The following is a 13,181-nucleotide window of genomic DNA, read 5'->3' as shown; positions in this document are numbered from 1 at the left end:
CCTCCGCACTCTGTACGGACGTACTCCGTCCGCTATATCTCCGGACCTTACCCGTAGTGTACGATCCCAACTTTCTTCTAGAACTTTACGGATCTCCTTCTACATATTCCGCATTGCACATCGGTCTCCAAACCCTCGGTCACTCCGAGATCCATTATAGCTATGAAACTAAGGTAGTATACCTTAGGATCTTCCTCAAGTAATTTTACTGTGCTACAGTCCATATAATATGCCTGTTAATGGACAAGAGCGGGCTGCGGACTCCCAAGTAATCCGTAACGTTGCCTCAGTGAGTCTTCACATGCTCGTCTAAAAAGTGAAGTACGTCATGTGAAAGAAATGTATGATGCCGCCGTCGGTACGCGTGCAATTCCGCATCTGGTTTCCATGACAATTGGTAGTCCGCATCTGCGCAGCTCTTGTTCTCATGCTCCTGGCCGGCGACTCGGCAGGCGCACGTCCCGCCGTATGCATTGGTGGGAGCAGCCCCGCCTCTCCGCCGCTCCTTGCATTTTGTTCGCCGCCTTGTTGATGACCGTTTCTGCGTAGCTCGGCATGCAGGTTCGAGCACCGCGAGAGCAGCACCAATTCTGCACCGTTGGAAACTCATATAAATTGCAAGCCAACTCCCATTTGTTCTACCTCCTCTCTGTTATGCTCCGAATCCCTTTTTCTCAATCAACTGCTCAACTAACTTTACTCCCGGTCATGTGATTTACGTTTGCGCCCACATTGGTAACCTAATCGAACCAACCAAACACAGGCCCGATCCGGTCAGGGCTTCGCACACGCATTCTCCACGAGGCAAAAAATCTCTGGACAGCGCCAGCCAAGTCGCCAGGCAACCCCTCACGCCGCCTTTGCGCTGTTCTTCAAAACTTCAATATCATCTCCTCGAGACCTGCCGCCGCGCAGAGGAGATTGCCCATTATGGTAAGTTGCGCGATTGATTTATGAGAGCTTTACCGGGCAAAGACAGCCCACCCACCCAGCGAGCAGTTGGCCATAACCGCAAACTCGCCGCTCCGCAGTGTGCATCATCCGCAGCGCTGCTCGGCTCCCCCTCGCTGCCTCGTTGAGCGCTCACTGACCGTCTCGCAGCCTCCGCCGCCACACCAGAAACCGGAAAATGTGCTGAAGCGGGCTCACGAGCTCATCGGGGTCAACCAGGCCCCGGCGGCTCTGACCCTGCTGCACGAGCACATCACGTCGAAGCGGTCCCGCAATGTCCCCATCACGTCGCTTGAGCCGGTCATGGTCCTGCTCGTGGAGTTGGCCGTCGAGCAGAAGAAGGGAAAGCTCGCCAAAGATGCTCTTTACCAATACAAGAACATTGCCCAGAACACCAACGTGGGGACAATAGAGGTGCGTGGGAGAGCGGCGATTCCGGGTGTGGGGGAGAGGCTGTGCCTGTGCTGACTTGGAGACACAGCTCGTTCTGAAGAGGTTCATCGAGTTGGCCTCCGAGAAGGTCACCGCCGCCCAGCAAAAGGCCGAAGAAGTACAGTCGAGCATCGAGGCCAGCGCCGCCACTTCCAACGTTGAGGACCTCGAGGCCAGCGAGACCCCGGAATCCATCCTCCTTGCCACCGTCTCCGGTGAACAGTCCAAGGACCGCACCGACCGTGCCATTGTTACACCCTGGCTGAAGTTCTTGTGGGAGGCGTATCGCACCGTCCTGGACATCCTGCGCAACAATGCCCGGCTGGAGATCCTCTACCAGAGCACGGCGATGCAGGCCTTCGACTTCTGCCTCAAGTACACCCGCAAGACCGAATTCCGCCGCCTTTGCGAGCTCCTCCGCAATCATGTCCAGACGGCCGCCAAATACTCGGCCCAGATGCACGCCATCAACCTAAACGACCCAGACACCCTCCAGCGTCACCTGGAGACCCGTTTTCAGCAGCTTAACGTGGCCGTTGAGTTGGAGCTCTGGCAGGAGGCTTTCAGGAGTGTCGAGGACATCCACACGCTGCTGAGCCTCAGCAAGCGCCCGCCCAAGAACATCATGATGGCCAATTATTACGAGAAGCTCACCCGTATCTTTTTGGTCGGCGAAAATTACCTCTTCCACGCCGCCGCTTGGTCGCGCTACTTCAATCTCCTGCGCCAATCCGCCGCCCTGGTTGCCACTGGCCAGGGCAAGAAGGCCGACAACCCGCCTGCCAGCGAGGCTGACCTGCAGCGGGCCGCCACCTTCGTCGTCCTCTCGGCATTGTCCATCCCGGTCATTAGCACGTCTCGATCCCGCGGCGCCATGGTCGACTTCGATGAGGCCCGCAAAAACAAGAACTCGCGGCTGACGCACCTTCTCGGCCTGGCGCAGGCCCCGACCCGCGCCGGCCTCTTCCGCGATGTGCTGTCCAAGGCTCTCCTACGCCGCGCCCGTCCCCAGATCCGAGAGTTGTACAACATCCTCGAGGTCGACTTCCACCCCCTGTCGATTTGCCGGAAGATCTCCCCCATCCTCACCCAGATTGGCGCCGACGAGGAGATGCAAAAGTACATCGCCCCGCTGCAGCAGGTCATCCTCACCCGCCTGTTCCAGCAGCTCTCCCAGGTCTACGAGACCGTCGATCTCGAGTTCGTCCAGAGCCTGGCCCAGTTCCCCGAGCCTTTCCAGGTCACGCGCGCCACCATCGAGAAATTCATCATGAACGGCAACAAGAAGGGCGATCTCGCCATCCGCATGGACCATGCTACCGGCGTCCTGAGCTTCGACGTCGACGTCTTTTCCTCGGCCAAGGCCGTTCACGCCGGCTCGGCTGCAGGGTCGGCCGAGAGCGAGACCGGTTCCGTCCAGCGTCTCCAGAGCACGCCTTCGCAGATCGTCCGTTCGCAGCTCACCCGCCTCGCTGAGGTGCTCTACACAACATGCCGCTATATCGACCCATCTTTCAACGAGTCGCGCATCAAGGCTCGCGACGCTGCCCTTGCTCGTGCCAAGGCCGGGGCGGAGAAGGAGCATCTTGAGATCCTCGCCAGGAAGGAGATCATCCAGAGGCGCAAAGACAAGGCCTCGGAGGCGCAGGCCCAGAGAGAAAAGGAGAATGCTCGGAGGAAGATGCTCCAGGAGCAAGCCCTCCAGCAGGCAGAGGCGCAGCGGCTGGCCGAGGAACAGAGGATTCGAGAGCAGAAGCGGATGGCCAACGAACGCCAGCAGATCAAGAGGAAAGAGGTCGAGAACATGCTTAAGGACATGAAACTAGAGGACATTGAGCTGGAGGATCTTGAGAACCTCGACAGCAACAAGATCCGCATGATCAAGCTTCAGCAGCTCGAGCGGGAGAAGAACAGCATCGCCGAGAAGCTCCGTATCACCGGAAAGCGCCTCGATCATCTGGAGCGTGCGTTCAGGAAGGAGGAAGCCAAGAAGCTGCCGGAGGACTACGCCAAGCAGTGCGAGCGTGATCGGGCCGCCTACGAGCTGATCAAGGCCCAGACGCTCAAGGACGCCGAGCGGAAGCACAAGGAGGACTTGGAGCTGAAGCACCGCTTAAGCCGTCTCATGCCGTTCTACGAAGCCTTCCGGGCTGACCTGCACGAGCGCCGTCGCGACGTGTTCGAGAAGCGGCGGCGCGATGCGGAGCGCGAGCTGGAGAAGCAGGTTGCCATCCGGAGGAAGGAGCACCGCGAGAGGAAGCTGCGGGAGAAGCGCGAGCGCGAAGAGAGGGAGCGTGCGCAGCGGGAAGCCGAGGAGCGCGCCGCCCGGGAGAAGGAGGAGGAGAGGAAGCGGCAGGAGGCCCGCAAGGAGGAACTCGCCAGGATGAGAGAGGAGCGCGAGAAGGAGCGCGAGAGGGCCAAGGAAGCCCAGGCTCGCCAGCAACAGCGCGAGGAGGAGGCCATGGCGCGTCGCAGGGCCGAGAAGGCTGCCGCAGCAGCAATGCCCATCCGCGAGCGTATCGAACCGGTCGCCGCGCCGGCGGTCGCTGCTGGTGGGCCGCCGCGTCTGCAGCTCGCCGGTAACAAGCCCAGCTGGAGAGAGCGCGAAGCGGCCAAGGCTGCTGCCGCCGCCGCCGCCGCTGCGGGCCAAACAGAAGCTGCCCCGCCGCCGGCGCGGGCCACTCCTCCGGCCATGGGGAGGGCTGCTCCCCCCGCCCTGGAGCGGACCGATTCCAGCGACAGAGCTGCCGCTACCGGCCCTCCGCGTCTCAACCTTGTCGGCGGCAAGAGCGGCCCCGGCTGGCGTGAGAGAGAGGCTGCCAAGGCTTTGGCTGGTGCATCTGCGCCTGCCAGCCGCGGCACGCCCATGGACCGCGCCGGCTCCGGTCGTGGTGGTGAGCGAGATAAGGAGAACGGCCCGACGCCGGAGCCGCTGAAGGCGAGTGGCGCGCCGGGCAAGTATGTACCCAAGTTCCGCCGGGAGAATGCTGGTAATTAGAGGGGTGGATGGAATGAATGGGGGAGGTAAAAAAGGTCAGACCGGGGTTTGGTCGGAAGAGGGGACCGAGGGTTGTTTGACGAGGCGGATGTCTCTTACTTCCTTCTCTTTTCCTTTTCCGCTCGTTGATGGGGATGTGTCACTGGAAACCCCGCTCGCTGGCGAGGTTTCTCCCCTACAAATCGGTTGAACGGTGCAGTCCCTCATTGTCACGGGCGCGCGCCGTCTCGAAGCATATTGTAACTAGAGCACCTAAGCATCATGGTCGTCACGTCTCGTCACGCATGTCACTCATGTTTTGGTTCATGGGGATCGGTGGGGGGGCCGGGATAGGACATGGGGATGACCGACGACCTAGTTGAGACTGGCAAAAAGAGTGATTCTGCTTTTTTCATTTGACTCGTCTCCGGTTTGCTTCCCTCGCTTTCTGCGCCCGTTCGTCCCTCTGTAAGCTGTCCACTGTATGTGGGTGTGGCCACGTCGGGATTACCGCCTCACCCGTGGTAGTAGTAACGAGGCAAGTCACATGGCAGTTACCTACTACTACTACCTTACTGGCTGAGGGACGGGACGACGGATAGCCTGGCAAGCGAAAAACAGCTGGCCATCCTCCCTTTCTGCCTCATTACCTCTCTACCTACCTGCCTGCCTGCCTGCCTGCCTGCCTGCCTGCTGTGTGCCATGCCGGAGAAGGCGGGCCCGGGGGCAGAGTTGGGCAGGCCTTGTCATGCCACTTGGACTGACCTGACCCGACTGACCTGACCTGACTGACCTGAGCCTACCTGAGCTGACTGTACTGCATGGACTTTTTGGCGTACGTAAGTGGTCTGAACCGCAGTAGTTAACAGCTGAGAGCTGAGAACGGAGAGGAGAGCTGAGATTCCTCCGGCAAAAACAGAAAAGGAACCTAACTAACTCACTCACTCACTCCCGTTGGAGGACTTCAAGAGCGGTGAGAGAGTGTGCGTGTCTCCTCCCGTTCGTCGCAACGGAGCGCATGCATGTACAGCAGGCAGTATGTATGTAGATATGTATGTACTGCCTGCGCCACTGACAGGATGGATGGATGGCATGACATGATTGGAACAGCAAAGAGGGAATGGAAGATGGACGACATTTACGGCAGAAAGGGAAAAAAGAAAACGAGACTGGACTATCGAGGTGTATGTAGTCTACCTAATGCAATGCGCAGCGATCCAGACGCCTTTTGTGGGGTCAGCTACGTCTACCTCACTGGAGTTGTACGTACAAACCGAACGCATACCCGGCCAGTGCTGTATGTACAGCTGGCATCCTGTGTCACTAGTGATGTTGATGAGATTTTCCTGGCAACTACATAACTAACCGACCGACTGCTCTGGCATTGGATGTTGGCAGCCGGGAACGGGAACGGCGCAGAACGCCGGGGCAAAGACTGGGAAACGTGCTGAACTTGGGGGCCCGGATCAGCGTTGTTGTCACTGACTGGTTCGGGATGGGATCTGGTATTGGACAGGAGTTGCCTGAGGCTGGCTCTGAGGCGGTTCCAGCTTTTGGTTACTCCCAACTCACTACCTACCTACCTACCTAGATAGGTAGGTACCTACCTAGTTATATACGGAATACAACAGCACATGCCACAGTATAGTAGGCAAGAGGCTGTCTTTGGAGCTTTGCTTGGTGCTGAGCTGTATTTCGTATTGATGAATCGGGTCAAGTTGGGTTTGGACGGGGTTCAACCGGTTGGGTCGATGTGAGGGTTGCATTGGGCGTCTAGGATGGGAAACAGCCCGAGAGGCCTGAGAGAGAGGGTGGGGGGGGCGAGGCAATTACACTAGGCGTTGTTGTCCTTTCCTTTCTCTTTTTCTTAATTTTCTTTTTGTTCTACACCGTTCTCCCCGTGGTCAGGCTTGAGCGAGTCGGGTTCGTCACCGCCTTGGCTGCGTCTAGAAAACAGCTCGACCGCTAAACTCAGGTAGCGTGCAGGGAAGTCCTTTGCTTGACCTCGTTACTGTGTCGTGTAGACTCAGACTTAGCCGCGAGCGTGTTTACCACACTTCTAAAAGTCTGGTCGCAGCTAATGCACCTTGGGCCTCAAAGCACGCTGCGGCAAAAGCTTCCTCGGAGAGCGGGCCACGGGCTGAGCGGCTTCGCCTGTTGAGCCTGCAGGGCCTGCAGAGTTTGCGGCGGGGATAGCTCGTATACAATGCACGGACAATGTGCCTTGAGGCTGAGGTGCGCTTGGTCGGCGACTGCAGGCGCGTCTGTGGCCTTTCCGCGATGATACGTGGCGAGTCATGTGGATTGCCGGGGGTCCCATTTTGTATCTTGCGAGCGGTGCAAAGGGCAAAGGGGAAAACCGCATTGCCAGAGGGGGCAACAACAGTGCGGCAGCGGCGGGCTTGTGTCGGCCTCCATGGAACCTGGAGGGAGACGGCGAGGTGAGGTTGAAAACGCGAAGGAGCCTGCTCAGCTGAGCCTCGCTTGGCGGCCCCCTTTTGGATGGTTTGATTGGAGTCAGCCCCACTGCGAAGCGTCAATAGTCGCGATCCGCTTTGACTTTGTGGACTGAAACTCGCTGCGTTGTTGAGCAGCTGGCCAGTGACAAGTCAACCACCCCGCCAGAGGAGGAGAGAGGCGGCGCACGCATGTTGCAATCACTCTTGAGACTCGCAACTTGCCTTGTAATGAATGAACTGGACTCGTCGGTGCGGCTGGTTCTCCATCCCGATGGCACGGTTACACCAATAAACCAGTTGGCCTCTTTTCCTCGTGTACTATGCGCTGCTGCGCCAAGAGGAAATAGGACAGATGCAGGAGCAATATCACTGCGTCGCACCGGCACGCGCGTCCAGCCTCCGGGATGCTGTTGTCCAACCCTCCTTCCACGGCAGGTGCTGCCACAACAGCAGCGCAGCAGTTTGACAGGTGAGGGAGGGCAGCAATGAACCAAACGGCGGATATGCACGCGGCCTCAATATTGTCCGCGTCGCTTCACAGACAACACAGCTGTCATCGTGGTCAGTAGCTAAAAATAGAGTACCGCTGTGTGCATCGTGTAAAATGGTCCTGTTACCGTTGTCCTGTCCTCCTTACTGTGTATACCTAACGGTCCGCCAAAGCGAACTAGAGAACCTTTCTAACAAAGATGCCAGACGAGAATCAGCGAGGCAAGCCCGGACCGCATAGAATACAATATAAAAATATTTACAGTATCTCAATGCCCAATCCTGAGCCGGTGAAGCGAAGTGAGCGGAGAGGTGGGTGAGAGACAAGAACGTCTGAAATGTCGAGTCGGAGAACCCGGTCGCTGGACCGTGCTGGTCCAGCAGCCCTGGAAAAGTCTGGGCCTGGCCAGACCTGCGCTTACTAACTAATGCAGGAACCGCCCGATCGGCCAATGACAGAGCGGACACGGTCGTGCTCGTTTCCCCCTTTGGCAGGGCGCAGCTTGGACCCTTTCTTTGCCTGTTTGGTTCTTGCTGCACTCCACTTTTTTCTCATTTGATCTCGACCCTCCGTCCGGCTGATCTTGGACTCCCCCAGCTGAACATCAAGGCGCCTGCGTCGGGCGGTTCACCACCTTAGCGCGGACGGAATGGCAGCTAGGGGGGCCATGCGTTCACTTCACTTGAGTTGCGATTGAGGCCGTCGAGAGGGCAGGGCCATCCCGGACGCATGACTTGCCTGCTGTGCCCGACTGCCCGATGTGCCGCCTTGACTGCTGCGCTGTTGTCGATGATGCGCACGCCATGCCATGCCACAGCCTTCATTCGGCCCTCGTTCGACCCTTCGACATCGTTCTTCTGTTCTCTGTGGCCCCAGCAGCCTGCATTGCTTGCCGCTACCTTGCCCAAGCAGGCGCCTTGGCATCCCGCTGCGGGCCATTGCTGAAAAAAACAGGCTCCATGGAGTAAGTCCTCACAGTGGTCGTTAGCCGCCATGTTGTCGGCATCCCAATATCCAAGTCAGGCCGATCCGGGACTTAAAAGCCATGCGCATGCACGCAGATTGTTTGTAGTTAGCGTCGTTCAGCCCCTCATCAAGCCTCGCCGCCACGCAGAAACTATGAACTACCGTGCCCATCTGATTGATTGCTCGCCGACCCTACCCTGGTCCAATAGTCCACGGGCTGTTCTCCTGTCCTACCCACCGGCGATGGCGCGCCTTAAAGAACCGGCTTTCCCAGTTTCAAGGGAAGCGGTCCTTTCTTCTCTCCAGGGACCTTAACTTCCTCCCACCGGCAAGCCAAGATCTGATCGAGGATCTGGCACCGCCGATTCGCTCGCTACACCCCGTCTCCCGTCTCCGCAGCCTCGTTTACCCAGGCATTCGTTCTGTCTCCGCCCGCCATGGCCGCTCTCCGGACCGTGGCTGCCGCGATGGCGGCGGTGGCTCTGGTCGGCCGTGTCCAGGCCAACGAGCATCCCCTTCCTCCCTGCCTGGATCCGTTCCAACCGTTCGTGTACTCGGGCTGCTTCCAGCAGAACGACAACACGCAGATCCTGCCCTACCGCAGCTCGTCGCCCAGCGACAACATGACGGTGGAGGAGTGCGTGGCCGAGTGCAAGGGCAACGGCTACCGCTATGCCGGCCTCGTCTACTTCGGCGTGTGCTACTGCGGCCAAACAGTCAACGGTCCCCAGGTCTCCGACGACCAGTGCAACCTCTCCTGCAGCGGCAACTCGTCCGAGATCTGCGGCGGCAACAACATCTTCTCCATCTACCAGGACCCTACATTCCCGCCTGCCGATGATGTGACCATTGCCGATTACCACTCGCTCGGCTGCTGGACCGACGACTCCAGCCTCGGCCGGGCCCTCGTCTACCGCCAGGACCAGCTCGACAGCGCCTCACTGACCACCGAGAAGTGCCTCCAGGCTTGCCGTGACGGCGAGTTCCCCTTCGCCGGCACCGAGTACAGCGGTATGTTTATGCTATGTGATAGCGCAATAGTTGGGTTGAGTACTGACATGTCGACAGGCGAGTGCTACTGCGGCGTTGTCATCGGCAACGACACCTACGCGGCGCCTGCCAGCGACTGCAACATGCCTTGCAACGGCAACTCCTCCGAAACGTGCGGTGGCAGTGCTCGCCTGAGCCTCTACGTTGCCCACGAGCTCCAGTCGCTCCAGCCCTGCGGCTACGAGCCGCCGCCCGTCTCCAGCAGCACCACGCTCCCGCCGACGACGAGCACCACGTCGACGTCTAGCTCCACCTCGTCGACGACCACCACCACCTCCAAGACGTCGACCACAACCACGAGCAGCTCCGCCTGCGTGAGCACGACCGTCGTGCCGCCCACCTGCGAGTACAAGTGCGGCAAGTGGTGCTCGAACCCGCTCCCCGACTGGGACGATGTCGACGGCTGCAAGCTGTCCTGGTCCAACTGCGCCCTGCAGGTCGCCTCGTGCTTCAAGCACGCCGGCTTCCCCGACGCGCTGTCCTGCTTCGAGTTCGGCGACTGGTGTGCCGACGTGTCCAAGTACTGCAACAGCAAGCCGTCAGGCGGCTGCCGCAAGACGGACTTCTGCGGCAGGAACCCGCCCAAGGGCGGCAACCCGCCCACGACGGTCACCGTCACCACCACGTGCAAGCCGACCACCACGACGAAGCACACCACGACGGCCAAGCCGACCCACACCACCTCGTCCACCACCAAGTGCCCCGTGCCGACGCCGACCAACATCTGCACGCAGCCGTCGAACGCTCGGTACGGCTACGGCCCCGGCAAGCCGGTGGGCGGCATCGACATGCCCGTCGTGACATGCAACGACCTGGCCGAGGACTGGCCGGCCTACCCGTTCAAGCAGTACAACTTCCCGGACAGCCGCGACTGCGCCAAGTACCCGCGCAACCGGTGCGGCAACGCGTGCGCCGACGCCTGCAAGGAGCAGTACGAGGACTGCCTCGACGTCTACGCCCAGGGCTGCAAGACCAAGACCAAGAAGACCCGGACCACCTGGCCCGGCAGGCCGCGCGACACCAGCAGCAGCTACCGCCGCGCCTACGCCGGCAGCAGCCCCGCCGAGAAGCGCACCTTCTTCTCCTCCTGGTCCGACTCGTATGACTCGGCTGTGCAAAAGTGCAAGGCCCAGTACAGCGACTGCCTGGCCGTCAACAGGGGCGTCACCGGCGCCGGCAAGTGCCCCAGGTTTGGCAGCTGGTGATCTTTTTTTCTTTCTGCGTGCAGGTAAAGGCCACTTGTGGCGGGTTGGTTTGCGGGCTTTCCCGTGGGGAAAAAAATGGATTGGATATGGGCGTCTTTGGATGATGGGATGGGATGGGGATGAGGACCCTTACCCGAACGAAGTAACTTCTTACACTCCTTAGTACACCCCGTAAATATTAATATCTAGTGTTTATACCCGCTTTACCTCTCCATCAGATCTGATTTTGGTCGTTCTACTGCGGGCACGTCACCGAAGAGTCTAAGTCTCGTCACGTTTCATCAACAGCCATCCAGCTGCTATAAACAACCGCCTCATCAAGCCTCCGCTCAAGCTTGACAGGCTCGGGTCTCTTGAGGAGAAAGGAAAGGTTGCTGTCGAAAGACGTGGCCACCACCACCACCACCACCACCACCACCACCACCACCTACTACGGCCCGCCGCGCGGCATCTTTGACAATGGCCGCGTTTGAGTCAGGCGGCGACTGCGCGCAGGTAAAGAAGGAGCCAGGGGGCGGGGGGCGGAGGCGAAGGGGCACGATTCGTGGCCGCGTGGCTAGGCCCGGGAGTACGGAGATAGGACAGGGTGTACATATACAGGGAAGCAGGCAAAGCCACGAGAGACCGTCTGTCTTGCAGCGGCCAGTCCGTCGGGCTCGGTCATATTGACCGGATGATCGCAGGGGTATGTACAAGGAAGACTGGCGATGGTGTTGTAGTGACCATATCTTGCTTTGTTTTGCATGCCATAGTTACTCCTACTCCCGTTGTTCGCCGCGACAACATCATTGGCAAGAACTTGACTCGGAACCGGCATCGCGTTATCGTATCAGCAAAGTTGATCACACCTAGGAAGGACGCGACCTTTGTTCGCTGTTCAAACACAGCAGCGAACTACATTCTAGGCCGATGAGATTCGGAGTTCATGCATTAGTTGGTTGACTTGTGCAACAAGTGCGCAGCCGCTGTCGACCTTGACCCGACATAATCTGCTCTGCTTCCTGATCAACCACAGTTATGACTTCTATGATGTGTGTGAGCGACGTTCATGACTAGCCGCTGACTCTTGATAAGCAGCGAGGCTCCATCCGTGGCTTATCGATGACACAAGAAGACTCGATAGTAGTGGACTGTGGTAAGGTTGTCGTCTGGGATAAGCTGCGGAACATTCGCCGAACGAGGCTGATCTGCATCGAGCTCTCGCTGTGTTAGGACCGACCTAGTTAGTTCTCCTGCGAGCGGGGTTCCCAGGAGTAAGCAATCCATCTTCCGGAGCGATGGGACGGAGTACCACAGTAGGCAGCAGGATGGATCGGGGCGTCTCGGGTTGATTGACAGCGATCATCCCCGCGGTTGATCGACCGGGCCAGTTCCCTCGGAGACGGACAGCAGCGGGAACTGAAAGCGTGGTGGCCGGCCGATCATGTGATCTGTTGGGCATCATCCGGATGCGGTGTTGATGTGATGGAAACCTTCCAAGCTCCTATGTATGTGACATTCATTTGGTGACTGTTTCACGACGGTCGGCTGCTTGTTGGGTGTTGCATCATGACAGCATCCGTGTAGGAGGGGCAGAGTTGCCCGCTTGTGCGTAAGGTTTGGTTGTCCGGGCCAGGCAGCGCCGTCAACCAGTTCGCTGATGGTTCAGGCAAGCGCCCGAAAACTGCTGAGAGCTGCGTCGAGAGTCGTCGGCCCCCCTCACCCACCTCACGTTAACTATTCCCCCTGCTCGTACTGTGTAGAACGTGGCGAGGCCGACTTTGCTTAGAACCCTTCGGTCCAATTCATACCTCCCGTCTTGCTGGCACTTTTCGCTGGAGATCAAAGCGGCGAGTCAACATGCGAGTCAGCGCCCCGTCGACCGTCCAATCCCATGCAGTCTGCGGCCACAGCATGCAGGCCTGCCGGGGCGGTTTCACTCGGTTGGCTTTCCGCTGGGTGAACCTCGGTCAAGGGCAACACGAAGACTTGGTGAGGACCGTTGCGGCGGAGAGTCTTGTCTGCGGGGATTGGGTGAGCAGAGGGCAGCGTCTCCGACGAATCAAAGGCCATCCTGCTACGAAGGTGAGCGGCAAAGCGACTCGGGGATGGGGCTGTCAAGTTTGACATATCGACCACACCCTCCAGGATCTGGCCCCTGGGGCGCAGCCAGATCCGGCGCCAAGCGACCGAGCTCGTGAACGTTGGTTGGACTGGGTTATGTGTGTGTGTGTGTGTGATAGTCCTCCAAAGCGCCCCGCCAGACAGGAACCGCCAACCGGGACCTCGACCCGTGACCCAATCGGCCGTGTTCTGGCGCGATAACATAGCGACAACGTTGGCATGGAATACTGTGTGTGTACACGGTAATGTGGTGACCGCGACGGAACGTGCAGCAGCAGGCGACGAGAGATGACCTCGATTGCTCGATTGCTTTCTGCCACCAATTACTACCTGGTACCTTACCTAGCCCCAGCGGCGAGGTGAGGGTGGGTCGAAAGGCTGCTCGAGAGCTCCATTAACAGTTGCTGGGGCGGTGCTTGCCAAGGGAGAGCTTGCCAAGGGAGAGCGTCCCACGCAGACCCGGCCACAGCCGACCGATGCTGAATCAGTACCTGGGCAAGGCCGGAGCGCTAACAAACGGAATGGGCCACGGACACACAGCGATCGTA

The 13,181-nt window shown here is 59.1% G+C and overlaps 2 protein-coding genes across 2 annotated transcripts; both read left to right on the top strand.

Annotated features, from left to right (window-relative positions):
- Positions 1–427: 427 nt before the first annotated feature.
- On the top strand, positions 428–4,774 carry THITE_163407 (uncharacterized protein; the record flags this gene model as incomplete). The annotated part of the gene is made up of 3 exons (XM_003655708.1): positions 428–466; positions 1,102–1,365; positions 1,433–4,774. The coding sequence occupies 3 exons, from the start codon at positions 428–430 to the stop codon at positions 4,379–4,381; spliced, it is 3,252 nt and encodes a 1,083-aa protein (XP_003655756.1). The 3' UTR covers positions 4,382–4,774.
- Positions 4,775–8,579: 3,805 nt separating this feature from the next.
- On the top strand, positions 8,580–10,695 carry THITE_2119804 (uncharacterized protein). The gene is made up of 2 exons (XM_003655707.1): positions 8,580–9,286; positions 9,344–10,695. The coding sequence occupies exons 1-2, from the start codon at positions 8,713–8,715 to the stop codon at positions 10,528–10,530; spliced, it is 1,761 nt and encodes a 586-aa protein (XP_003655755.1). The 5' UTR covers positions 8,580–8,712; the 3' UTR covers positions 10,531–10,695.
- The last annotated feature ends 2,486 nt before the right edge of the window (positions 10,696–13,181 follow it).

This window comes from Thermothielavioides terrestris, chromosome 4 (genome assembly GCF_000226115.1).
Source record: "Thermothielavioides terrestris NRRL 8126 chromosome 4, complete sequence".
NCBI lineage: Eukaryota > Fungi > Ascomycota > Sordariomycetes > Sordariales > Chaetomiaceae > Thermothielavioides > Thermothielavioides terrestris.
Note: the sequence above shows the minus strand (reverse complement) of the source record. Positions and strands in the feature narration are given on the sequence as shown.